Raw genomic sequence first — 27,392 nt, 5'->3', positions numbered from 1 at the left:
CTTGTGGTTGATCCTTGATTTAAAATAAGGGTCCCCCACAGGGTCAATTCTGCTTTTCCCATTCCAGAAGCCACAAAAGTTTTGCTCTGCAAATTCTGCTTTAGTTCTCCTGAGGGTTGCTGTAATGGAGCTCCGAATTGAAGACTTCTTTGTAGAGAGGAGGGAAATTTTTGGCCGTCTCTGGATGGACAAGGCGGAACAGCTCCAGCTTATCTAAGTGAAGGCTGCAGATTGTCTTCATCAAGGGGAGCTTGGCAACCATCTGTGGGATGGAAAAGGAGAGGGTTACAGCAGGGACCTTGGAGACTGTTAATTGAAGAAGAACACAATCTGGAACTCCTGATTGAGAAGCAAAGCTACGCGATAGAAATGTGGCTGTTTTTGAATGTTTTCCCTCCCTTAATCTCATGAAACTCCATCAAGTTCTCGCTGAAATTCAGAATACCGTTGGGAAAAACTTGGGGTTAAATAGCAGGGCTCAAAGTGAGATCTACCAATTATGAAGAAATAGAGGGGGGAGGAGACTGAATGTATATGGCTGCATATAAAGAAAAGAAAGAAGAAGAAGAAGAAGAAAAGAAAGAAAGAAAAAATACAGGTAGTCCTCAACTTACAACCATTCGTAACTGGCTGACCAACTGCATTCAACGTGTAGTCCTCAATGGAACTGCATCTACATGGAAGGAAGTATGCAGTGGAGGACCCCAAGGCTCTGTTTTAGGCCCAGTACTCTTCAACATTTCATCAATGATTTGGATGAGGGAATAAATGGAGAACTCATCAAATTTGCAGATGACACCAAGTTGGCAGGAATAGCCAACACTTCAGAAGATAGACTCAAGATACAGAAGGATCTTGACAAACTTGAACATTGGGCACTATCTAATAAAATGAAATTCAATGGTGAAAAGAGTAAGGTTCTACATTTAGGCAAGAAAAACAAAATGCACAGGTACAGTATAGGTGGGACCTTGCTCAGTAGTAGTAACTGTGAAAGGAATCTTGGAGTCCTAGTGGACAACCGTTTAACTATGAGCCAGCAGTGTGCAGTAGCTGCCAAAAAAGCCAACACAGTTCTAGGCTGCATAAATAGAGGGATAGAATCAAGATCACATGAATGTTAATACCACTTTATAATGCCTTGGTAAGGCCACACTTAGAATACTGCATTCAGTTCTGGTCGCCACAATGTAGAAAAGATGTGGAGATTCTGGAAAGAGTGCAGAGAAGAGCAACAAAGATGATTAGGGGACTGGAGGCTAAAACATATGAAGAACGGTTGCAGGAACTGGGTATGTCTAGTTTAATGAAAAGAAGGACTAGGGGAGACATGATAGCTGTGTTCCAATATCTCAGGGGTTGCCACAAAGAAGAGGGAGTCAAACTATTCTCCAGGGCGCCTGAGGGTAGAATAAGAAGCAATGGGTGGAAATTAATCAAGGAAAGAAGCAATTTAGAACTGAGGAGAAATTTCCTGACAGTTAGAACAATTTATCAGTGGAACAGCTTGTCTCCAGAAGTTGTGAATGCCCCAACATTGCAAGTCTTTAAGAAGATATTGGATAGCCATCTGTCTGAAACGGTATAGGGTTTCTTACCTAGGCAGGGGGTTGGACTAGAAGACTTCTAAGGTCCCTTCCAACTCTGCTATTGTATTGCATTGTATTGTATTTGTAATGACTGAAGTAAGTTACAATGACACTGCAAAAGTGACTAACAACCAGTCCTTGCAGTTAAAACCATTGTATCATCCCCACGATCACATGGTCAAAAATTTGGGCACTGGGCAACCAGCATGGATTTAGGACAATTACTGTGCCAAATTGGGCCATCTGTAACCTCCGCATCAGGTTCTGACAAATAGTCAGTAGAGGATGTTGGATTTCCTTAACAACCATGTGATTTACTTAACAAATGCAGGGATTCGCTTAACAACTGTGGCAAAGAAGATTGTAAATCGGGCACGATTTACTTATCAACCACTTTATTTAGCAATAGAAATTCTGATCCCACAAAACTGGCTAAAAAAGGTTACCGGGGCAAGTATGGAATGGAAACCCGAGACTTTTTTTACTAAGCATAAAACCAGAAAACATGAGTAAATCTATATGGCATTTGAGCCTACATATAATTGTGGCCGCAAGAATAACCTATGCTCAATTTTGGAAATCTACTACTATACCATCGGAAGATGCCATAATTAAAAAGATTTATGAGTGTGCAGAAATGGACAGAATGACGGGTTGGCTGAGGGACAAAGGAGAAACGGAACATTATCTTAGCTGGAACCTATGGGATATGTGGGCGACAAAGAGAACAGCAGGGACTTAAAACTGGGAAAGTTAAATAGCAGTTGTTAACAATGGGAACTAAAAGTGAACGTGGGTATTGTAATAGATCCCTGAATTTTGTAACGAGAAGATGCTGGTTAGAGACTAAACAATGAGGAAGGAAAAAAATGTTGGGCTGTGAATGACTGTAACCGGGAGGGTGGGGGAGGGTTTGTATGTTTAAAGCTGTATTTGTATGTCTTATTTAAAAAATGTATAACCAATAAAGATTTTTTTTTTAAAAAGAAATTCTGATCCCAGCTGTGATTGTTCCGTAAATCGAGGACTATTTGTGCAGTAATCCCTGAGATACGATGGGTCACGAGTCACAACTATTATAATGAACTCTTCCTCCAAGCTATTTACAACCCCGTTTCAAAGTTATGTCCCTGCAGCGCTCTCCAGGCATTCTCCCTTATGACCGAATGCAGAGATGTTGCAATGCTCTCTTCACCCCATCTGCGTCTCAGGACTGCACAGGCCTTGGGCCTACTCCCCTGTCAGCCATTGTATGCTTATCTTTTGAAGAATTCCAAGACCTCATGTTGGGGAAGGAGGTCAGGCCATGTCTCCCTAGGACAGTGGTTCCCAACTTGGCAACTTTAAGCTCTGCTGGCTGGAGAATCTGGGAGTTGAAGTCCACAAGTCTTAAAGTTGCCAAGTTTGGGAACCACTGCCCTAGGATATGTGGCTGCCTCCTGGAAGTGACCATCATTTTCAGTGCACCCGCAATTTCTTGTGGGTGGGCCAAAATGGCGTCGCTTCCATGAGGCCGTTGCATAACCAAAGGATGAATTGCTCCATTTTGTTGCCTTAACGCAGTCTCCAAGGGCCTCCCTCACTCTGCGCTCTGCTTAAACCTCCACATATTTATTTAACAGCCACATTAGGGAGAGGAGGGGGTGGAGGTTATTAATTGAGGCCTTATCGCGTAATGGCATCACCACTTGTGATCATAATGGGCAGGCTCTATTAAATTTGTCTTTTGAGGGCCATCTCACGGATTAGCAGTAAGCCCTTTCTATTTGCATGCTAAAAAAGGACTAAGGAAACACCCCAGCCTTTAATGGGTTAATTAAAGAGATGGCATTCTCTTTTTATGCCAGTTCACAATATCATCCCCTCAAGGGAGGTGAAAAAGCCGAGCTGAGGGAGGAAAACCATGCAATCAAGCCATGTAATATCACCTCACGTAAAAAGAGACAAGGTTCTGATTCTGATGGTTGTGGCCACCATCTTGACTTTTTTGACACCCCTGTCTCCCTCCAAGGATACCCCATCCATTCCATCTATCCCTCGTTTCCCTGGGCTCAAAACTAGGCCAACATTTGGCCTATTCAAACCCAACAGGATTGTTTTGAGCTCCCTACGTTTAATTAACTTTCTTATCAATAGCTATTGAGTGTTTGGAAATCTTGGAATTAGCCCTAGTGTGTATCAATAAGTTTCTCTTGTGTATTAGTCTGCCTCAGGGGGTGGGCTGCTGGGGGGGTTGCAAGGATTCGGGAGAACCTCTAGCTAAGATTCTGCGTGGGTTGGAAAACCCCCAAATCCCACCCAGCCCCTCCCAGGAGTCCCCACGCGGCCCGCTTTGGATGCACATAAGTGCTCATAGAGGCTCAGGGAGGGTGAAAAATGGGTGTAGCGGAAGTTTGGGAAGGCCGGAAACAGGCCCATTTCTGGCCTCCAGAGGGCCTCCGGAGCTTGGGGAGGCCATTTTCGCCCTCCCGGAGGCTCAAAGAAAGCCTCTGGAGCCTGGGGAGGTCAAAAACGCCCTCCCCCGCCATGGTGCAGGAGGCCAACTAGGCCACGCCCACCTCGCCCACCCAGCAACCGGGCAGAGAACCCCTTGCTAAAATTTTTGAAGCCCACTCCTGGTCTGCTTCCTTCCCATTTAATTCTTTGGAATGTTGTATTTACCTTGGAAAGCCTATCTTCATTGGCATTTTTCTTTTGAATCTCGTGCTGGAGAGCCATGTAGAATTTATCCTGGAGTTTTTGTACCTTTTTGGACTCAGAGAGCCAAGGCCGATCTGAAAAAGGACAGCACATGTTGGTGTTTTTTTTAGAATTGCAAAATTGCAGGGGGGAAAAAAACTGCTTTCTGTTATTTTCGATTGTAACAAATATTCTGTAGAAAGCATGGATGTGTATGAGATGAGGTTCACAAGGTGCACAAATGGCATTAAGGCATAATATTATTTGTTTATTTTAGACCTAGCTGTAATCCAGTTTAACTGGTAAAACTGATTTATGGCTTGTGGCGACGTGGAAACCCAACTATTGTGGCTTGTTCAGAAAAAGAAAACGTAATTAAAACCAACATTTAACGTTTAAGCCCAGACTGTGAATATGTTTGTGAGAGAGAATAAGTGTACACATGTGAGCACATGTTGCACAGGACGTTAATAAGACAGAGCACATATTAACCGTCCCCCAAGAAATGTTACCCAACCTGATGCCCTTCACTTGAACTAGAATTACAATGGTTGATTCCAAGAAATCTTGAAGGATCTGGTGGAAATGGTCTACCAGACAAGTCCAATAAACTCTGTGTTGTATTTCATCCTAATTAAATCTTTGTTTGCTGGGACCTTTGGTTGACGTCACAGACTTTTTCAGATGCAGGAGGACAGAGCTCCATCCCGTGCTGAATCCTTCCCGTTTGTGGGCTCCGTGAGGGACCAAAGCCACTCTGGAGGGGTGGTGAAGCAAAGAGGGGCACCCTGTGAGGTCGAGGAGAGTCTCAGCTCTCCTGGAACCCCGGGGTTCACTTTCCCTCTCAGCCACGGCAAGAAGAAGAGGCAGCCAAAGATGGCTGCCACAAAACTGTGACAACCAATGACCATCTAAGACTGGTGCTGGAGCGAAGCAGGTGAACAGTGGCTGGATCTGGGGGGAGAGGATGTTCTTTAAATTTATCCCCAAGGAGCAATTTAGAACTATTTGCTCAGAACTATCTGTAAAAGCAGAGTCCAAGCATTCTGAGAAACTCCAGACCAAAAGTGAGGGGTGTGGGAGAGAAAAATAATAAATTTTGAAAGATACAAATCTTTCTTTGCTGCAAACTCCACCACTGGTACCAAGAACAACTATTCCTTGGAGCAATGCTTGACAATATCCATGTGCAAAGGATTTATGGTAGCGCATCCTCAGTGCCTGAGATCCTCAAGAGTCACTTCTAGTCAAGGGAAGCAACTTTATTCAACATGGATTCAGAAGGCAATTTTCTATGTTTGCAACTATAATTCTACACAAGGAATGGCCGATAACTGGTTTTCTAATGTTGTTTGTCTACTGGCCAAAGGATGGGAACTAATGAGAATTAGTTCCAAACATGTAAAGTCCAAGCTACGTACCTGGAGAACAGACAATCCTGACTCAGCCAGGTGTTAACTCTGTAAACTCTGCAGTGGGAAACAGCTGTCATCACTGGCTAAGAGGAATAAAATGTCGATGCCGCTGGATAACCAGCTATCGATTCATTTTGGATAATGACAAGTGTTAATCCAGTGTTTCTCCCCCTTCCCCTTTTGATCACATACCTGGTGTGAACAGGACAACAGCAGTGAAGAGTGCTACTTCTTCATCGGACAGCTGCAGTCGGCAAAGATTCTTCCCCAGCTCAAAGATGGAGCTGATCAAGTCATCACAGCCTAAGAGAACAAGGCGCCAGTTAGCTGGGATTTGAACATGACGTCGGATAATTTCATATTTTCAAATCAATGCATGCGCTAACACCTAATAGTTCTGCAGCACTGCAATTGTTTTAAAGCCTAGAGAAGTATCTTTCCATATAGCACTTTAATATTACTGTATATACTCGAGTATAAGCCTAGTTTTTCAGCCCACTTTTTGGGCTGAAAAAAGCCGCCTCGGCTTATACTCGAGTCAGTGAAAAATTTGCCCGAAATGGAGGAGAAAAAGGGCGGGGCCATGCCGCTGGGTGACACTCGTGAATGGCCCAGTGCCCCTGTGAGTTCCCCTCCCTCTGTGTCAGTTTGCCGCGCAGCGCGCACCGCACCATCCCCCCTCCTCACGTTCTAATGTAATGCAGGGCTGTCTTACGATTCCCCTTCCTCCCCCTCCTGCCGCTCTGCAACGATGTCCCACCTCCTCCTTGTTATGGCAAGCAGCCACATAGCGATGTCCCACCCTCCTCTGGTACAGTGATCCAATGATAGGAATCACTGTGCCGTGTGTCATAGGAGGCGGGACATCGCTCCCGCGGCTGCCCGGGACATCATCATCACAGCGGACATCAGCATCATGAGGTGAGTGAAGTATTTCATTGAATACACCGCTAGTTTACTGTTTCTTCTTTGAAATAAATATTCAAAAACATTATTGGTATCTATTTTATTTTTGAAATTTACCGGTAGCTGCTGCATTTCCACCCTAGGCTTATACTCGAGTCAATAACTTTTCCAGTTTTTTGTGGTAAAATTAGGTGCCTCGGCTTATATTCGGGTCGGCCTATACTTGAGTATATACGGTATGTTAAAAGACTGCGCTAGTATATAGTTAACTTTTTTCAGGTTTATTTATTTTAATCACTGGTTTTTCTCACAATGGAGCTATAGTTATAACCAACTGACAGACTGATTCTCCATGCAGGTAGCCAATGCCTGTTTCAAAACTAATGAGGGACTATCAATATAGCTTTAGTTAGAAAATTCCAAAACTTCTAAAGGCATTGTGTTCCAATATCTCAGGGGCTGCCACAAAGAAAAGGGAGTCAAGCTATTCCGCTAAGCACCTGAGGGTGGGACAAGAAGCAATGGGTGGAAACTAATCAAGGAAAGAAGCAACCTAGAACTAAGGAGAAATTTCCTGAGGGTTAAACAATCACTGGTAATCAGTGGAGCGACTTGCCTCCAGACGTTGTGGGTACTCCAATATGGGAAGTTTTTAGGAAAAGATTGGACACTCATTTCTCTGAATAGTATATGAGCAGGGAGTGGGACTAGAAGACCTCCAAGGTGCCTTGCAACTCTGTTATTCTATTCTGTTCTGTTCTGTTCTGTCTACACAATTGCAAAAGGGGGAGGTCTTTTCTTATCCTGGATCTCCCAATATTTCACCTTCATTAAATGAGTCCAGCGTGGCACGACATAACCGCGCTCGTCAAAATAGCGTGATAAAACCGCGTCGCTAAAGCCGCGACGTTATTACCGCGTGTCATCACCACCATGACAATAGCGCGGCGACAGAAGGGCGCTTTAAAAACAGCGCGGCCGATTTAAATTAAGGTAAGGGTTAGGATTAGGCTTAGGGGTTTGCTTTAGGGTTAGGTTTAGGGTTAGGTTAGGGTTAGGCTTCGGAAGGCGCGGATTTGCCCTCCGCGGTTTTGTCATCGCAGTAGGGTCGTGTTTTTTCTTAGCGCTTCGGACGGCACAGATTTGCCTCCGCACTTAGGTCGGCGCGGATAAGGGCTTCGTGGTTTTGTGGTGGAACCGAGTCCAGTGGGTTTTATTGTCTTGAGAAGGGGAGGAAAACCTTTCCCATTTATTTTCTCAATCCATAATTTTATTTCCCTCTGCACTTGCCTCCATGCATAATTTTCTGGTGGTCTAATTTATCCACCTGTTCTTTTAATTAAAAAAAAAAAACCCAAATGTTGCAACATTTCTTCCAATGCTTGAAAGAAATAGTTGCTTCTATTCCAGTTGCTTTCCAATGCTATTATTCCAATTCTATGAATACATTATTGTATGTACTCAAACATGCACGCACACACATACAGTGAGAAAGAGCACACATAGAAGCAATCAGAAAGTTAGGAAAGGTGCTCATTCATAGAATACTTACTATATCCTGATTACTGAATAAAACCATAAAGGTTAACAAGTTAAGGTTTGCACAAAGTGCTAAACCATGCAAAAACTAAAAGGTTAACCTAGCCAAGATTAACCTGTTCTGCTAATCCAATGGCTGGGTCTTTCATTTGGGTGTCTGCAGGGAGAGGGAGTCAAAAACATCAATATCAGGGGTGAAATTCAGCAGGTCCTGACAGGTTCTGGAGAACTGGTAGCGGAAATTTTGAGTAGTTTGGAGAATCAGCAAATACCACCTCTGGCTGGCCCCAGAGTAGGGTGGTAATGGGTATTTTGCAGTATCCTTCCCCTGGAGTGGGGAGGAATGGAGATTTTGCAGTATGCTTCCCCCTGCCACTCCCCACCAAGCCATGCCCACGGAACTGGTAGTAAAAAAAATTGAATTTTCACCACTGATCAATATGGTAGCCACAACTGTACAATCAAGGCTATTTGTGCATCACACAAAACACATAACACAGATGGGTTTCAATTGCACAGCTGCCCATTTTGGCTGTTTTCCGCCTCCTGCGGACATCCTGTGGTGTGTGAGCACAGCCAATACATTATATATACTGTAATTACCCAGCAGATTAGTATAAACATGATGAATATATCAGCTGTTTCATGAATTTCTCTTTCCCTCCCTCAAATTTCCACCCTTCTGATGGTAAATCTAATTCCTCTCATTTTAGCCAGAAAGAGGTTAGGATCGCAATACATGACTGTACAAAGATGGCCACCAATCAAATCAGAATGTCTCATTTGCATCTTCAGAACCAAACCCCCCCCCCCCCGGCTCTCTTACCGAGTGACTTAAACATCGGCATCCCGCCATATTTTCCTGCAAAAAGTACGGTGGTATTCAATGGGTTGAAGGCCCGTGTCATTCGGATGAGGAGATCTCTAGACAACCTGAGGAAGGGAGGGAGGGGGAGAGGGAGGGCGGAAGGATGGATATTTCCAAAATAGCAAGAAGAACAATAAGGAAAAAGGAAGGGTGGGGGAAGTAGAGAAAAAGAAGTCCACATGTACAATTCCGTGTTATAATTATAATAATGGTACATGTAATTAAAAATGTGAAATGGTGAAAAATTGAAGCCAGAGGAAAGGAGTGGATGGAGCAGAAGATAAAGCCAAAAAAAGAGGGGGGGGGGGGGGGAGGAAAAGGAGAAGGAGGAGGTTAGCGGTATCTTAGACTATTAGCTACTTCAAGTGATGAAGTAGTAAATTTCAGCAGTAAGTAGCATGGGGCAAAGGTGTCTCCAACTCCCATTTCTGCTCCCTTTCCTTGACAATTTGAATCCCCCCACTGCCTACCCAGTAATGAGATGCTCCCGAGGTTTTATCAAAACTGTCTATCAAGGTTGCATTGACTTGTCCACTCATATGTGTCCTTGGAGAAGAAACAGAACGGAAGCTTCCTTCTACAAGTGTTTTCCCTCCTCCACAAAGATTAGGATTTCACTCATATGAGCATAATCCCATCTTGCCTTTTTTTTTTTCTTATATGCCCCACAAAATGCCCGTTGACACTCTATCCCCCGTTTCTTTCATTTCTTGAAGAACATCCAAATCAGGGTTTCCAACTTTGGCAACTTTAAGACATGTCGTCTTCCAACTCCTAGAATCCAGCCAACATTGCCAGGGTTAGGAAGTCCAGGCATCTTAAGGTTGGGAAAGCCTGATCTAAACAATCCCTAACCCCAAAATCCAACCAGGGTTTCCAATCTTGGCCATTCTGGGAGCTGGAAGTCCATGCATCTTAAAAGTTGCCAAGGTTGGGAAACCGTGATCTAAACAAACATACCCCGATACCCTTACCTGCTTTGAGAAGAATGATTTGGTCATTCTGGCACAGCTCCATGAAGCCATCAATGCGCTTGGCAACTCCACAATGTACTGGATAGCATTGGAGATCTGGACGGCACATTCTTGCCACATCACCTCACAGTTCTGCAGAGCCACAGATGGGAGAAATGTCCATTAACATGAACAATGTTGAATGCTTGATGATACACAATATAATTTTATAATATATATAATTTAATACAAACAATCCATCTCCCATTAAACCAGTGTGTTGTCTGGATACAAATATTTTGTGCAATAACACTTAGAATTTACAATCATAGTCATATTTTCTGCTCATGACTTATACCGATATACATAACATATCTGATACTATAACAATCTTCTTCTTGACTTATTTAACTCTATTAATATATTTGCTATATTTCACTAATCTACTTTCATTTCTAACTTTCATATTTGTTCTCTAACCATCGGTAGAATAGTTCCCATATGATATAATATTCCGTTTGTTCCTTCTCTTTAATTGCAAGTGTTAACCTATTCATTTCTGCACATTCTAATATTTTCCTAATCCATAGGAATCGCTTCACTTTTCCAGTGTTGTGCAAATACAATCCTAGCTGCTGTTATTACAGGGATAATCAAATATCCATTTTCTTTACTATAAGTTTCTGGTAAAAACCTCAGCAAAAATATTTCGGGTTTCAAATCAAGATGTTGTCGTATCTTCTTCTCCAACCATATAGTTTCCCACCCCTGCACTAGTAGCTCTGATTAATTCTTTGTGAATTCCACAAAGGGATCCTTAACCTAATCTTGCAGGAGATACTTACTGTGTTCTGCATGGTCCTTATCTCCTCCTGAGAGTAGAGCGCCCAGGCAAACCGCTGCAGCTCCTCACTGGTGTACTGCAATGTCTCAAGGTGCGACTTCACCACATTCTGGGCTAGGCGCTCTGGCAATACAACATGCAAAGACTTTTAAGCATTGTGCTTTGTTGCCAAATTAGAAAATTATTTGGCAGCTGACTGTCTCACAAGGATCATACGTAAAGCACCATACTGTTAAGACTGTTGTTTGAGAAAAATCAACCTCCTTGTTTTGCAGTGTCCCGAGGTCATGTGATAACTTGAGACTTTCAAGAAGAGATTGGAGTGCATTTCTCAGATATGGTATAGGGTCTCTGTTTGGGCGGAGGGTTGGACTAGATGACCTACAAGGTCCCTTCCAACTCTGTTAATCTGCAATCTCCATTAATTGATTCTTTGCATTGATTGATTCACTGATTCCTATTGACTCATTCATTGTTTTGGGATTCTTTTATGAATAGATTTAGATGAGTATCTCAACCAATCCAAAAGAAATATCCTGGAACTGAACATAAATTAAAAAATATGAATATAAAGCCAGTTTGGTCTAGTGGTTAAGGCACCAGGCTAGAAAGCCGAAAGACCATGAAATCAAGACTCGCCTTACCTATGAAAGCCAGCTGGGTGTCTTTGGGCCAGTCAATCTCTCTCAGCCCAACCCATCTCACAGGGTTGTTGTTGTGGGGAAATAGGAAGATGTGTTGGATATGTTTGCCATTTTGAGCTCATCTTTTGATTACAGTATCTAACCATTATGAGTCAGAAAGCAACATTTTACTAGGTTTAAACTCCAACATCTATCCAGCATAACCCATCCCGATTATGTCATGTCATAAACTCAGAAGCACAAAATATCTGGCACCTCTACATGCCAAGTATCGAATGTGGGGAAGACAGAGAAGGAAGGGGTAGGGGATGGAAGCAGGAATGATCCCACTAATTACTGCATGATAATTGCTTACAGTTACATGACTGAGTAACTGAGTATGCTTAGATACTGTAGAATAATGTAGAATAATAGAGTTGGAAGGCACCTTGGAGGTCTTCTAGTCCAACCTCCTGCTTAGGCAGGTAACTCTACACTACTTCAGACAAATGGCTATCCAACATCTTCTTAAAGACTTCCAGTGTTGGAACATTCACAACTTCTGGAGGCAAGTTGTTCCATTGACTAATTGTTCTAACTGTCAGGAAATTTCTCCTTATTACTAAGTTGCTTCTCTCCTTGATTAGTTTCCACCCATTGCTTCTTGTCCTACCCTCAGATGCTTTGGAGAATAGCTTGTCTCCCTCTTCTTTGTGGCAACCCCTGAGATATTGGAATACTGCTATCATGTCTTCCCTAGTCCTTCTTTTCATTAAACTAGACATACCCAGTTCCTGCAACCGTTCTCATATGTTTTAGCCTCCAGTTCCCTAATCATTTTGGTTGCTCTTCTCTGCACTCTTTCTAGAGTCTCCACATCTTTTCTACATCGTGGCGACCAGAACTGAATGCAGTATTCCAAGTGTGGCCTTACCAAGGCGTTATAAAATGGTATTAACACTTCACGTGATCTTGATTCTATCCCCTCTGTTTTATGTAGCCTAGAAATGTGTTGGCTTTTTTGGCAGCTGCTGCACATGGCTGGCTTATATTTAAATGGTTGTCCACTAGGATTCCAAGATCCCTCTCACAGTTACTACTATTGAGCAAGGTACCACCTATACTGTACCTGTGCATTTCGTCTTTCTTGCCTAAATATTGAACCTTACTGCAATCAGATACTGCAATAAAAAGATGAGCTGATGTTAAACACCAAAGATAAATGGATTTAAGCAGAAGTCAAGGAGAACATCATGTCAGTTATTTAGCATTATCTATTCTGATTAACTGCATCTTCAGGATGTTTCGCAAGTGTCTTTCCCATCAGGTATAACTGGTGGAAGATCTCAGGAATTAAATTCAAGATCTCTGCTCCGAAGGCATTTCTTCCAAATCAGGCATTGGCCATCTTTTGGGGATGCTGCATCGGCCTCCTCTGGTTCAGAGGTAGTGAGGCTTGATCCAGAAGATCTGGTAGGAGATCAATTGCAGTAGGTAGGAGAAAGAGGTTTCTCAACCTTGGCAACTTGACGATGTGTGGACTTCAACTCCCTGAATTTCCCAGCCAGTCCACACATCTTCAAACTGCCAAGGTTTTTCAAACTCTGTTCTGAAAGATCACCCAGCTGGAGGGCACATTGGAAACTCTGAAGAGCTTAGCCAAAAGACCAACTTTAAAGGATTTAGAGCTGACTTTAAGGAAAGCCATTAAGGAGGGATTTGCAGAAGAGATCACCCAGTCCAGAGACAGAATGGAGTGCGAGAGAGAAAGTTAAAAATAACTCTACTTGATTGCTGTTCGGTATAAGATGGGAAAGAGAGCAACTTAAGATACAACAATGAAGTCACATTCTGGAACCCCACCTTATCTGTTTCTTCACTTTGCCTATCTCCAAGGCTGATATACATGCCACCTTCCTTCCTTCCTTCCTTTTTTCTTTCTCTTTCTTTCTTTCTCTCTCTCCTCCAGAGCACTGAACGCCAGACCAACTAGACACAAGGACAGTTTTTTTCCCGAATGCCATCACTCTGCTAAACAAATAATTCCCTCAACATTATCAAACTATTCACCAAGTCTGCATTACTATTACTATTAATCTTCTCATCCTTCCTATCACCCATTTCTTCCCACTTATGACTGTATGACTGTAACTTTGTTGCTTGTATCTTTACAATTTATATTGATTGTTTCCTAGGATAATTTAATTGCTTATTTTTACCCTATGACTATCATTTAAGTGTTGTATCTTATGATTCATGATGAATCTTTTATTTTATGTACACTGAGAACATCTGCACCAAAGACAAATTCCTTGTGTGGCCAATCACACTTGGCCAATAAAGCATTCAATTCAATTCAATTCAATTCCTATTCTATCATATATTCCCTTCCCTTCCCTCCCTCCCTCCCTTCCTTCCCTCCTTCCTTCCTTCCTTTTGGACTTGTATGCTGCCCATCTCATCTAGGTGTTAGATATTACAACACCCACTGGCAGTTGGCATCTTCACTGTAAGAACCTTCACTGCACCAACCTCGACTCTGTTGTTCCTGCATTTGTTATTCCTTTTGCATCCTCAACAATTTCACCCTGGACCAGCTGATCAATCTTCTGGACAACTGGACTTTTGAACTATTGGGGAACTATAATTACCATGCTCTATTTTGGGGTTTTGATAATCACTCTCTCAGGCCAGACCACATCTCCTTGTAAATGCTGCAGGAACATGCATGCAGTTGCACTCACCAACTCTGTCCCTGTTGTGTGTATTGGTACTCCTTGCTTAACGACCGGCTGCTTAGAGACTATTTGAAGTTACAACGGACTTCACCAGAGCTACCTATGACTTGCTTCCCGAGTTCCAACAGCCCCCTCTTCTCCCCAATGGTCATACGATTGCATTTCAGGTGCTTGGCAACTAGCTCTTCTGTATGGTCAGTTGCAGTGTTGCAGTCATTTGACTGCGATTTTTTGGCAGGCTTTGCTGATTTCCAGTATTTACTTCTACTTTCTGGCAAAAAAACACCCACTGAGTACAATGGGTTTGTTTAGTGAGCACAATGTTCTCTTAAGAAACCACCACATTTGTTGCTTATGAGAGTGTCTTGCTTTGCAACTGCCACAAGAGTCATAAAATCGGAGCGTGGTCACGTGGTGACCTGCTTAACAATTGCCATGATTTTGACTGCAATTCCAGGTTCACTTATGGCTAATTATGGTCAGACACATTGGGGGCTTCCTGTAATTGCTTGTTACACTCGAGTAAACTACTTGCAACCAGTTCAATGCATACGCAATCAGTCTGAAAGGGACAGTTCAGAGATTATATTTAATTCTTTGGTGATCTGGCCTTAGTGAGCAGGTTAATGATGCAACGTCGTTAGCTTAGGGCATGTGATGGCAAACCTTTTGGGCACAGAGTGGCAGAGAAACTGACAACCAGCTGGCTGCTGGGGTGATGGTGCACATACCCACAGAGAGGGCTCTATGTGCCACCTCTGGCCATGCAAGCCATCATGGGCTTAGGAAATACACTATATTGCCAAAGGTATTCGCTCACCTGCCTTTACTCGCTTATGAACTTACTTAAGTGACATCCCATTCCTAATCCGTAGGGTTCAATATGACATCGGTCCACCCTTTGCAGCTATAACAGCTTCAACTCTTCTGGGAAGGCTGTCCACAAGGTTCAGGAGTTTATTTATGGGAATTTTTGACCATTCTCCCAGAAGCGCATTTATGAGGTCACACACTGATGTTGGACGCGTTTACGAGGCCTACCACTTCGTGGATGAATTGCTGTCGTTCCCAAACACTTCCACGTTCTTATAATACAGCTGACAGTTGACTGGAATATTTAGGAGCGAGGAAATTTCACGACTGGATTTGTTGCACAGGTGGCATCCTACCACAGTTCCACGCTGGAATTCACTGAGCTCCTGAGAGCGACCCATTCTTTCACCAATGTTTGTACAAACAGTCTGCATGCCTAGGTACTTGATTTTATACACCTGTGGCCATGGAAGTGATTGGAACACCTGATTCTGATTATTTGGATGGGTGAGCGAATACTTCTGGCAATATAGTGTATTCTGTGTGTCAGCCGGATCTCCAGCATGGGGTTTTACTCTGCAGCAAGCTTGCTCTCGGCTGCCATAGTAATGTAGAGGGGGGGGCATGGCATTTTGGTTGGGGAAGTGAGCTGGTGTGGCAAAGTCCCATGTGAATCGAAAGGGAGGTTTGTTCTCAAGAACTATTGCGCTGCTGAATGGAGTTGTTTACACCCTGTCAAGGCCAACCATCCTAGGACTCCAGATGGGTGATATACCTGAAGATGAGCTTCACACAACATTATACTGGACGTTGGTTGGACCTTCAGCACTGGGCCCTGGGTGGAGGGACTTGGGGAAACTTTCAATCTGTAACTTTCGCACCTGTTGTATCAGATCTTGCCTTGCTTCCGCTGCCGTCATTTCAAATTCAGTAAAAGTACCTCTTTTTCTATCTCAATGGAGTTGAGGGTTTTCCTTTTTTGGGGTTTTGAATGGAGGCAGGCCTGACACTGTGGGTTTTTTTTTTAAATGTTTGCTCCATTTGATAGCATAGACAATGGCTTTTAGATATTTCCCACCTCAAAGTGCAAGGAATTTGGACTACTGACTTCTAGCAAATATGAGCCAAGGTGGCGCAGTGGTTAGAGTGCAGTACTGCAGGCTACTTCAGCTGACTGCTAGCTGCAGTTCAGCAGTTCAAATCTCACCAGCTCAAGGTTGACTCAGCCTTCCATCCTTCCGTGGTGGGTAAAATGATGACCCAGATTGTTGGGGGCAAATAGGCTGACTCTATAAACTGCTTAGAGAGGGCTGTAAAAGCACAGTGAAGTGGTATATAAGTCTAAGTCCTATTGTTATTGCTATAGTCAGAGATAGCTCTGGAGTCTTTTCCTGACAGTTAGAACAATTAATCCGTGGGTTTTGGATTATTTCCAGTACTTGTGCTGCAGATAGCTTAACTCTTTTAAAATTGTTAAAGGGTCAAAGAAACAATCAGGACTAGAAGCATGAATGAACGGAGAGAGAGAGAGAGAGAGAGAGAGGGAGAGAGAGAGAGAGAGAGGGAGAGAGAGAGAGAGAAGGCAACAGGTGCTGATACAGCATGGATAACGCTGGCAGCCTTTATAATGGCTAGCAGTGGCCTTTGTCTCTCCCCCTACGTGCTGGAAGAGATTTGGCTGCCGCAAGCAGAGAAAGTATTATACTAACCCATTTCCATCACTGAAATGTCCGAAGTCAACGCGCTGCTTTCAAGAGGGCCATGAGGAAAGAGACTAGGTTCCAACATGAGCTCGTAGATGGACTCCTGTTTAATGAATTTGGTGTCACTGATGTCAATGCTGGGTCGGGCGACGGCTGGGCTGAGGTCAGGAGATCCAGGTTGTAGTAGCTGCTGTTCCCGTCGGGGCTCAGGGGAAAATCAAAGAGGAAGCTGTCCGACAACATGGAGATGTCATCCAGGTCAGAGAGTCCGCTGCTCACGCTGGTGGTGTAGACCCTCGACAAGGTCTCTGGGTCCTCCTTGGTCCCCGCGCTTTGTTCTTGGCTTTGTTGGTGCTTCTGGACCTCGGCATAGAGGCTGTCCCGCTGCTTCTTCGACATGCGGCCAAACTTTACTGCTGCAAGCCGATTAGGGCAAAGCAAGAAAGCAAAACCAAAGCGTGAGGATAGCAGTAGCGCTTAAGACTTATATACCGTTTTAGGGAGCCACAGTGGCGCAGTGGCTAGAATGCAGTACTGCAGGCTATTTCTGCTAACTGCCGGCTGCCTGCAATTTGGCCATTCGAATCTTACCAGCGTCAAGGTTGACTCAGTCTTCCATCTTTCCAAAATGAGGACACAGGTTGTTGGGGGCAAGAGGCCGACTCTATAAACCGCTTAGAGGGCTGTAAAGCACTGTGAAGCGGTATATAAGTCTAATTACTATTCCCCAGCTGGCTGGGGGATTCTGGGAGTTGAAGTTCACAGGACTTAAAGTCGCCAAGGTTGAGAATCACTGCTCTAAGCGGTTTACAGAGTCAGCATATTATCCCCAACATTCTGGGTCTGCATTTTATCGACCTTGGAAGGATGGAAGGCTGAGTCAATCTTGAGCTGGTGAGAATCGAACTGCTGGCAGTAGGCAAAATTAGCTGCAATACAGCAATCTAATCACTGTGCCACCACGGATGAAGACTGTTGAGCTCTCCTAAAGAGCTAGAATAGTGATGGCAAACCTCAAAGGTGACGCACCACAATGGTTTGGGTGACGTCTTAGCACTTGTTTAATGACAACCGCAAAAGAGGTCATAAAAATAGGTTGGTCCTGTGGGAGACCTTTTTTATGACCATCACAACTTAAGACCATAATGAGTAGGCTCCATTATGTTCGTAAATCAAGGCCTACTGGTAGTCCTCGATTTACAACAATTTATTTAGTGACCGTTCAAAGTTACAGCAGTACTGAAAAAAGTGACGACCATTTTTCACACTTACGATCGCTGCAGGATCCCTGTGGTCACGTGATCAAAATTCAGATCCTTGGCAACTGGCTCATATTTATGACGGTTGCAGTGTCCCAGGGTCATATCTTTTGCGACCTTCTGACAAGCCAGGTCAATGAGGAAGCCAGATTCACTTAACAACCATGTTACTAACTTAACAACTGCAATACTTTAGGTTATAAAACGGGGGCAAAACTCATTCAACAACCATCTCACTTAACAACAGAAATTTTGGGCTCAACTGTCATACGTTGAGAACTACCTCTACTGGCACATGATGAATGTGCAACTCCAATGTTTCCTTTTGGCCAGGGGTGGCACTGCAGTACAGAAAAATTAGAACTTCCTTCTTTTGCTGCCTAAACTCTCCAGGATCTCTTTCTGATTAACAGAGGTGGGAGGGACCTTGGAGGTCTTCTAGTCCAACCCACTGTTCATGCAGGTGACCCTGTGCCATTTCAGACCAGAATGGCCACTTGAAATCCTAGATTAGCTTATGTCTGACACGTTTTATGGGGGAACTTGTGGCTTCCTGCATCCATGTTTGGGATCCTGTTTCCTGCCTCCAGGATTCTCTTGTTTTATAACCCTGAACTAGTGGTGAAATTCAATTTTTTTTACTAATGGTTCTGTGGGTGTGGCTTGGTGGGCGTGGCTTGGTGGGCGTGGCTTGGTGGGTGTGGCAGGGGAAGGATACTGCAAAATCCCCATTCCCTCCCCACTCTGGGGCCAGCCAGAGGTGGCATTTGCCAGTTATCCAAACTACTCAAAATTTCTACTACTGGTTCTCCAGAACCTGTCAGAACCTCCTGGATTTCACTCCCGCCCTGAACCATTCTGATGCCATTCCCCCACTGGCTCACCAGTTTTCATCTTCCAGGCTAAATCCAGAACTCACCATCACGGGACATGCCCAGGGCCAGGCACTTCTGCAGTCGGCAGTGCTGACACCGATTTCGGTTGGTCCTGTCGATCAGGCAGTTCCTCTGCCGTGAGCAAGAGTAAGTGGCATTATTCTGTTGGCTTCGGCGGAAAAAACCCTGCAGAAAAAGGAGGAATAATCAACGCTTAGATTTGCAAGAACCTGGGGGGTGGCATATTACGGAAAACGGCTGGGTGGCAACTATGGCTATGCCACAACAACCACCCATTCCAAAGGAGCTTCAAATGCACCGCTTCACTGGGCATTGTCTCATGAATTAAAAGAGGAACAAGAGCTTGAGCAATTCAAAACAATTAATCAGTGGAACAGCTTGCCTCCAGAAGTTGTGGATGCTCCAACACTGGAAGTTTTGAAGAAGAGATTGGACAACCATTTGTCTGAAGTGGTGTAGGGCCGTGATGGCGAACCTATGGCACGCCTACCCCAGGTGGCACGCAGCGCCTTCTCTGTGGGCACACGAGCTGTCGCCCTAATTCAGCTCCACCGTGCATGCGTGTGTGCCTCCCGCCAGCCAGCTGCTTGCTGGGTCTCTGCATGTGGAGGGGCAGGGCACGTGAAGGGGGCCTGCATGTGCATGCCCAGGGGGGGGCATGTGGGGGGCTGTGGGTGCATGTGCAGGGGGCAAAGGCGAGTGACACAGATGCATGCATGGAACACATGCACGGAGCCCACGCACGCATTGCATTTTGGGGGTTCAGGGGCACGCACGCATGCTTTGGGCACTCGGTACAGAAAAGGTTAACCATCACTGGCATAGGGCTTCCTGCCTGAGCAGAGGGTTGAACTAGATCTCCAAAGTCACTTCCAACTCTGTTAATCTGTTTCTCAGAGCTGGACAGTCAATGGGAGGATCCAGGATCAAGTTTTCCATGCAGAGGCAGAGCCTATGGGTAACTCGAGCCAGATCTTCTCATCCTTTCCTACTCTGCAAGGTAAGCGTTGTGCAGATTAGGGAGTCTGAATACAGTATTCAGCTAGGGGAGATAATATATGGATAGGTTTGCGTCCTTTTTCTTAACACCTATTTTTCAATGTCTTGTTGATTTTTCTTTTGGTTTTGTCAGAAACAAAAATCTTTTTTTTTTGGAGTTTTTATTTTAACTTTTTGAATTAAAAAAATTAAAAAGTTAAAAAAAGAGATTAGAAGGAGTCTGATAGCACCTTTTCCAACTTCCCTCTGGCAGTGAGAACAGTTAATCAACGGAATGGCTTGCCTCTCAGAGTTGTGGGTTCCTTGGAGGTTTTTTAAAAATAGACCAGGCAACCATTTGACTGGGATGGTATAAGGCTCCTGCCTCAAGGGTGGGCTAGAAGACCTCCAAGGTCCCTTCCCGCCCCATGATCCTACTGTAACACATTTTATTAAGAAGCATAAGCTTTTGTGAGCTGAAGCTCGTTTCATTAGATACACAGAATGACTAGACTGATGGAGGATTTAAACAATAGCAATAGCAATAGCAGTTAGACTTATATACCGCTTCATAGGGCTGAAAGCCCTCTCTAAGCGGTTTATAGAGTCAGCCTATTGCCCCCAACAACAATTCGGGTCCTCATTTTACCCACCTCGGAAGGATGGAAGGCTGAGTCAACCTTGAGCCGGTGAGATCTGAACAGCCGAACTGCAGAACTGCAGTCAGCTGAAGTAGCCTGCAGTGCTGCACTCTAACCACTGCGCCACCTCGGCTCTCGGTAAACAAAGGGTTGGGGAGTGAAGGAGAAGGAAAGAAGAAGTGAAGGAAAAGGAAAATTCATACAGTCAAAGACCTAGGAGTACTCATCTCAAACGATCTAAGTGCCAGAGCTCACTGTAACAGCATTGCCCCCCCAAAAAAGCATTAAGAGTTGTTAACCTAATCTTGCGAAGCTTCTTCTCCGGTAACATCGCACTGCAAACTAGAGCATACAAAACTTTTGCCAGACCAATTCTCGAATACAGCTCATGGGTCTGGAATCCACACTGTATTTCAGACATTAATACGGTTGAGCGGGTCCAGAGGTATTTCATGAGAAGAGTCCTTCACTCCTCTTCTCACAATAGAATCCCTTATGCTACCAGGCTTGAAATTTTGGGCTTAAGACAACCTGGAACTACGCTGCCTACGGTCTTACCTAAGCGTAGTACACAAATTGTCTGCTACAACGTCCTACCTGTCAATGACTACTTCAGCTTTAACCATAATAACACGCGGGCAAACAATCGATACAAACTCAAGGTAAACCGCTCCAAACTCGATTGCAGAAAATACGACTTCAGCAACAGAGTGGTCAACACCTGGAATGCTCTACCTGGCTTCCTTGTTACATCCTCAAACCCCCATAATTTTAACCTTAAACTGTCTAGCGTGGACCTCACCTCAGTCCTAAGAGGTCCGTAAATGGGGCGTGCGTAAGCGCACCAGCGTACCTGCTGTTCCTGTCCTACTGTCGCCATTTATTTGTACCCATTTCCTGTGTTCATGTCCATGTTTATACATATGCCTGTTATCTTGTACATCTTTGACAAACTAAATATATAAATAAATAAAAGCATCATAGTTTGGTTATGTATGCAGAGGGTCATTTTTAGTCAGTAAAAGTGCTACCCAGACCTCAAGATTTTTTTCTTCTTTCCTGCACAGACCAATATTATCCAACCTTGTGTGGGAATGTATTTATTTGATGGATACCATATTCTATTTTCCTGTCAAATATGTCTAGGGTAAACTTAGCCAACTATCCTAAAACCATGTGAGTCATTTTAGAGGGAAGATGGGTGGCATAAAAATGGAATAATACTACCCTCCCGGCCTTCCGTAAAGCTACTAAGTCCTGGCTGTTCCGGCAGGCTGGGGGCTGTTGAAGTATCCAGCCCCACGGTTCCACCACAAAACCGCGGTCGACTAAAGCGCGCTCGATGAAACCGCGTACCTGACGTCATCACAGCGCGACGAAAAAAGCACGCTGTGAGCGGTAAAGCTAAAATTAACGCGTAAACCTAAACCTAACCCTAACCCTTAACCTAACCCTAACCCTAACCCTTACCTTAACGTGAATCGGCTTGCTTTAAAAGCGCTTTTTAAAAGCGCCCTTTTTTCTCCGCGGTCGTATTTGTCGCGCTGCTGATGACGTCAGGTACGCGCTTTAATCGGGCGCGCTTTAGTGGACCGCGGTTTTGTCGTGCCACGAGCCCCACTTCATCTGTAAATGTTGTCGTATTTTAAATTGTTGTATTGTCTTGTATTGTCTTATTTATCCCCTTTCCCTGTTTTATTGTAAGCCGCCCGGAGTCCTTCGGGAGTGGGCGGCATACGAAACCAATAAATGAAATGAAATAAGTGAATTAATAAGCAAAATAGAATGAAACGTAAGGAAAAAAAATTAAAAGGCATGTGAATATTGCTGCTAATTCACACACAGAGCAGCAGAAGAAAACAACAACTCATCTGTAGAGGCTAAACTCCTATTTTAAAAACAAAGACTTTACTTCTGTTGGTAGAAGATCTCTAAAAGGAGCTTAGATGAGCTTCTCTTAATAAGGGTTTCCCAAATCTTTAGAACAGCTGAAGTGCACGCTAATTGCACTCAGAGCCTCTTCTAGAAAATCTTAACACCAGGGCAGAGAAATTGGCCTTGGACCAGGTGTGGTGGCCTTTCTGACCCTGAGTGCCCCCTGCCTCAAACCGCCCCCAATCTTACACAATTTCTAAATCTCACCAGACTCTTCCAAGATGCCATGGGAGGAATCAAACTCTCCTAAAATCACTTGTGAATTTTCAATCTAAGATCCCCAAAGTTCCGAAACTCTTGCATAAAACCCATCATGATTTACCAATCGTGTGAGGAGTTGGTCATTCAAAGAAATTATAATAACTTTGAAGTCCCGCACTCTTCCTATCCATAGGTTTAACAGAGTTAACACGTTAACAGAGTTAATGACCTTATAGATATAAATGACATTATTGGTCATTTAGTCCAACCCCCCCCACCCCGCTCAAGCAGGAGACCCTACACCATTTCTGACAAATGGCAGTCCAGTCTCTTCTTGAAAGTCTCCAGTGATGAAGCTCCCACAACTTCTGAAAGCAAATTCTGTGCAATTGGTTGATTGTTCTCAGTGTCAGAAAGTTCCTCCTTTCTAGGTTGAATCTCTCATTGATCAGTTTCCATCCATTATTCCTTGTCTGGCCTTCAGGTGCTTTGGAAAATAGCTTGACCCCCTTCCTCTCTGTGGCAGCCTCTCAAATATTAGAAGACTACTATCATGTCTCCCCTGGTCCTTCTCTTCACTAGACTAGCCATGCCCAGTTCCTGCAATAGTTCATCGTATGTTTTAGCCTCCAGTCCCCTAATCATCTTGGTTGCTCTTCTCTGCACCTTTTATAGACTCAACATCTTTTTATAGTGTGGGGACCAAAACTGGATGCACTACTGGATGCAGGTGTGGTCTTACTAGGGCTTTATACAGTGGCATTAGTACCTCCCTTGATCTTGATTTTATACCTCTTTTACTGCAATTTAGGATTGCATTAGCTTTTTTGGCTGCTGCTGCAAACTGCTGGCTCAAATTTCGCTGGTTGTCCACTAAGACTCCAAGATCCCTCTCACAGTCACTGCTATTAAGCCTGGTTTCACCCAGTTTATATGTGTACGTTTGGTTTTTCTTAGTGTAGGACTTTACTTTTCTCTACATTGAATTTCATTTTGTTAGATAGGGCCAGGGGTGGGTTCCTGCCAGTTCTAACCTCTTCTATAGAAGAGGTTCCACAAATCTACCGTGCCGTTTAGAGCCAGTTCCAGCTCCCTCCCCCTCGCCCGTCCGCACATCATCAAGATGAAGAGCGAGAGGAGGAATTCTCGGAGTTGAAGTCCACAAGTCTTAAAGCTGTCAAGTTTGAACACCCCTGGGAGTTTTTTTCCCTAAAGGGTTAGGGGTGCTAGGGTCTTGTAACTTGACAGCTTTAAGACTTGCGTGCTTCAAATGCCAGAGTTTCTGAGCCAACATTTTGGTTACTAAGCAAGAGTGTTGTTAAGTGAGTTTCACCACATTTACAAGTTGGCCACACCCACCCAGTCACATGGCTGGCAAGGCCACACCTACAGAAGAGGTTCTAAAAAAATTTGAAACCCACCACCGGATAGGGCCCAGCGTTCAAGTCTGCTGGGTTGCTAACCACTGACTTAAGTGGTTTAAGGCTTAAATACTCAAAACTGTTTATGCTTTTTAACCTAGGATCATTGGGTCCTATAACTAGAGCTAGCCAAGAGCAGTGTTTTATGTAATTGAAGTTTCTGAATAATCTTCAAAGAAAGAAACATTTATGGATTTTTCCAAGATTTAATCTTTCCAATGTTCTTGCCACAACTACATTCATTGTTAAGATTTCTATTTCTAATAGTTATAGTTTTTAGAAAAGCTTCTCTTTTTATAAAAAGGTTTGGCCAAGGAAACAATTTTGTTCATATTTTTTATGAACAGAAACAAATCAGATCCATTTAAATTAGAATGCAGAATCGTTACATCTCAAGGTGACATTTTATTCTTAATAGGTCAGCAAAATGTAAACATCTGGACAATTTGGGGCCTGGGATGCGTTACAAAAATGGGTACTGTGTTGCATATGGTATTTTGGAGACTAAATGACCTTTAAATGCTTTGTAATTATTAATGAAGTCCTCCTAAAAAGATTTTAGATAATGGTAAATCTATTTCTATTATAATATTTGCAATATATCATCCTTTGCCAATCTGGTGTTCCAGGTATACAGGTTTCAATTGCTATCATCCTCATATTGATAGTATTTATTTATTAGATTTTTATCCCACTTTTATTAATTTATAAATAAATATTAGCATAGCTAATAGTCCTTCCTCTTCCTATTTTCCTTACCACAACAGCCCTGCAAGGTGGGTTGGGCTGAAAACGAGAGAGTGACTGATCCAAGGTCACTCAACTGGCTTTCATGCCTAAAGCAGGACTAGGATTCACAATCTCCTGGTTTCTAGTTTGGTAGCTTAACTACAAAAACCAACTGGCAGGAGTTATAACCAAATACGTCTATATGAATTTTCAACATAATTTTGTTCATGTTCGGCAGAGTCAGGTCAAATGATGCTCAACACAGAACTTGCAGAAAGAAAGTGTTTCTAGGACTTCAACCAAAGATACGTTCTTGGATTTGTTTAAAGGAAGGGTAAGGATTCCCTTGAGTCAAACTGACTCAACTAACTAACTAAATAGACATAATCTTGGCATTTTTTTTTAATATGGAAGAAGTTTGCCATTTCTTCTTGCCTCCAAAAGTTGTGAGTGCTCCAACATTGGAGGCTTTTAAGAAGACATCGGACAATCATTTGTCTGAAATGGTATAGGATTTCCTGCCTGAGCAGGGGGTTAGACTAGAAGATCTCCAAGGTCCCTTCCAACTCTGCTATTCTGTTCTGTTCTGTTCCATTCTTCTGAAAACTCTAATTTCTGTAACCTTTAACTGGGCAAAATGGCGCGTCATAGGGCAAAACCTTTTCAACAAAGGTACCTCAAAGGAACTAATTTACAGAATGCATCCAAAATCAAAGACTCTTGAATCTTATGGAATTGAAAATTTCATAAAACATTTTATGAGACATAAAAATGATCACAAAGCATTTCACGACATAAAACAAAATGTCGTAAAACATTTTCGGTGACCAACTCCTGTGCTATATAGTTCAATATGGGCTACAGATATCTCTCTGAATTTTTAAGAACTTTTCAAGTATGTATGTATGTATGTATGTATGTGTCAGTGGTGGGATTCAGCCAGTTCGCACCACTTCGGGAGAACCAATTGTTAACTTTCGGAGCAATAGCAATAGCAGTAGACTTATATACCGCTTCATAGGCCTTTCAGGCCTCTCTAAGCGGTTTACAGAGAGTCAGCATATTGCCCCCAACAATCTGGGTCCTCATTTTACCCACCTCGGAAGGATGGAAGGCTGAGTCAACCCTGAGCCGGTGAGATTTGAACCGCTGACCTGCTGATCTAGCAGTAGCCTGCAGTGCTGCATTTAACCACTGCCCCACCTTGGCTCTTGGTGAAGCAGTTTGGTGAATTGTCTGTTGCAAGGAATCATTAGGGCAGAGAACCGGTTGTTAAATTTTTTGAATCCTACCATTGGGTGTGTGTATGTATGAGTGGTGGTATCAGCCAGTTCGGACCAGTTTGGGGGAACCAGTAATGGCAACCTGCTAGTGGGCCCATCCCGCCCATCCACCCTGGCGCTATGCCATCCTATTTAGCCAAGTTTTCTAAGCTGCGTGCATGCATGCAAGCTGCGCATGAGAGCAAAGCGCATGCATGGAAGGTGGGTGCATGTGTGGAAGGCGCATGCACGAGCAAAGCAAGTGCGCACATACACTCACATTTTCAGTGCGCAGCGAACCGGTGGTAAAATGTGAAACCCACCTCTGGTATGTATGTATGTATGTATGTATGTAGGTAGGTAGGTAGGTAGGTAGGTAGGTAGGTAGGTAGGTAGGTAGGAAGGAAGGAAGGAAGGAAGGAAGGAAGGAAGGAAGGAAGGAAGGAAGGAAGATATGCTGTCCTTCTGGTTGTCATGGAACAAAGCTCTGCCATTATTGTATGCATTGGAAAATCTGGTAATGAACTATCTCTGAAAAGATAAACCAACAGGTCATTCATTAGTGGTCTAGCATTTTTTACATTTCTCTATCAATAACCCTGAGATTTTCTGCTGGTCTCCCTTTCAAATAGTAACCAGGTCCAATCGGTGTAACTTTCTGAGATCATTAAAGAGTGCTTAAGAACAGACGCTTAACTATGGGCTATATATTGATATGGAAGTTTCACAAAAGTTAGTCTGTTTAATTTCTCAATGGTCAAGCACAGTACTGTTCTGAGCAGATTGACAAATTTATCAGCTGTTTGCTCCTTCACCCAAAGTGCTCCCAGCCTTCCAACTTACTTTGCATCCTTCACAGGTGATGACTCCATAGTGAATCCCTGAAGATTTGTCCCCACATATCTTACAAGGGATAACTTCAATTTGTGCTGTGGGAGGAAGAGAAGAATGGAAAGCTGAATTTGGTTGGCAGTATTAATCAATGTTTAACATTTAAAACACACTCAAAAAATCAAAAGAAAACCTTCTGCACCTGCCTTGAACATACAGAACAATTTACAACTATTTGTTTAGCAAGCAATTGCTTGAAGTTGCAACAGCACTGGACTTACTCACTTCACAACTATGTTTTTTAAAAAAAGGTTATAAAAATCAGGCATGACTTATTTAACAACTTTCTTGTTTAGCAATAAAAAAATTCTGGTTCCAACTTATGATCCTAAGTGCAAGGACTATATGGATATTTGGGTATCGCACATTGTGTGAATGGTTTCAGGCGGAAAAATAATGGGGTTGCCACATATATACCACAGTTGAGTGGGCTGTTCCTCAAATATACACATTTTAAGAAAAGGATTTGGGGGACAACTTATCACTGGGTATGATTTCGTACTGTACAT

At 43.4% G+C, this 27,392-nt stretch overlaps 1 protein-coding gene across 1 annotated transcript; it reads right to left on the bottom strand.

Moving 5' to 3' along the window:
- On the bottom strand, positions 1-27,392 carry LOC116506455 (nuclear receptor ROR-beta-like). The gene is given in 13 exon segments (XM_032214223.1): positions 1-262; positions 4,251-4,363; positions 5,876-5,986; positions 8,955-9,047; positions 9,050-9,061; positions 9,971-10,036; positions 10,039-10,102; positions 10,795-10,916; positions 16,677-16,811; positions 16,814-17,086; positions 18,849-18,990; positions 26,836-26,921; positions 27,386-27,392. Coding segments are annotated over 13 exon segments (1,386 nt in total). The 3' UTR covers positions 1-100.

This window comes from Thamnophis elegans, chromosome 1 (genome assembly GCF_009769535.1).
Source record: "Thamnophis elegans isolate rThaEle1 chromosome 1, rThaEle1.pri, whole genome shotgun sequence".
NCBI classification, from domain to species: Eukaryota; Metazoa; Chordata; class Lepidosauria; order Squamata; family Colubridae; genus Thamnophis; species Thamnophis elegans.
Note: the sequence above shows the minus strand (reverse complement) of the source record. Positions and strands in the feature narration are given on the sequence as shown.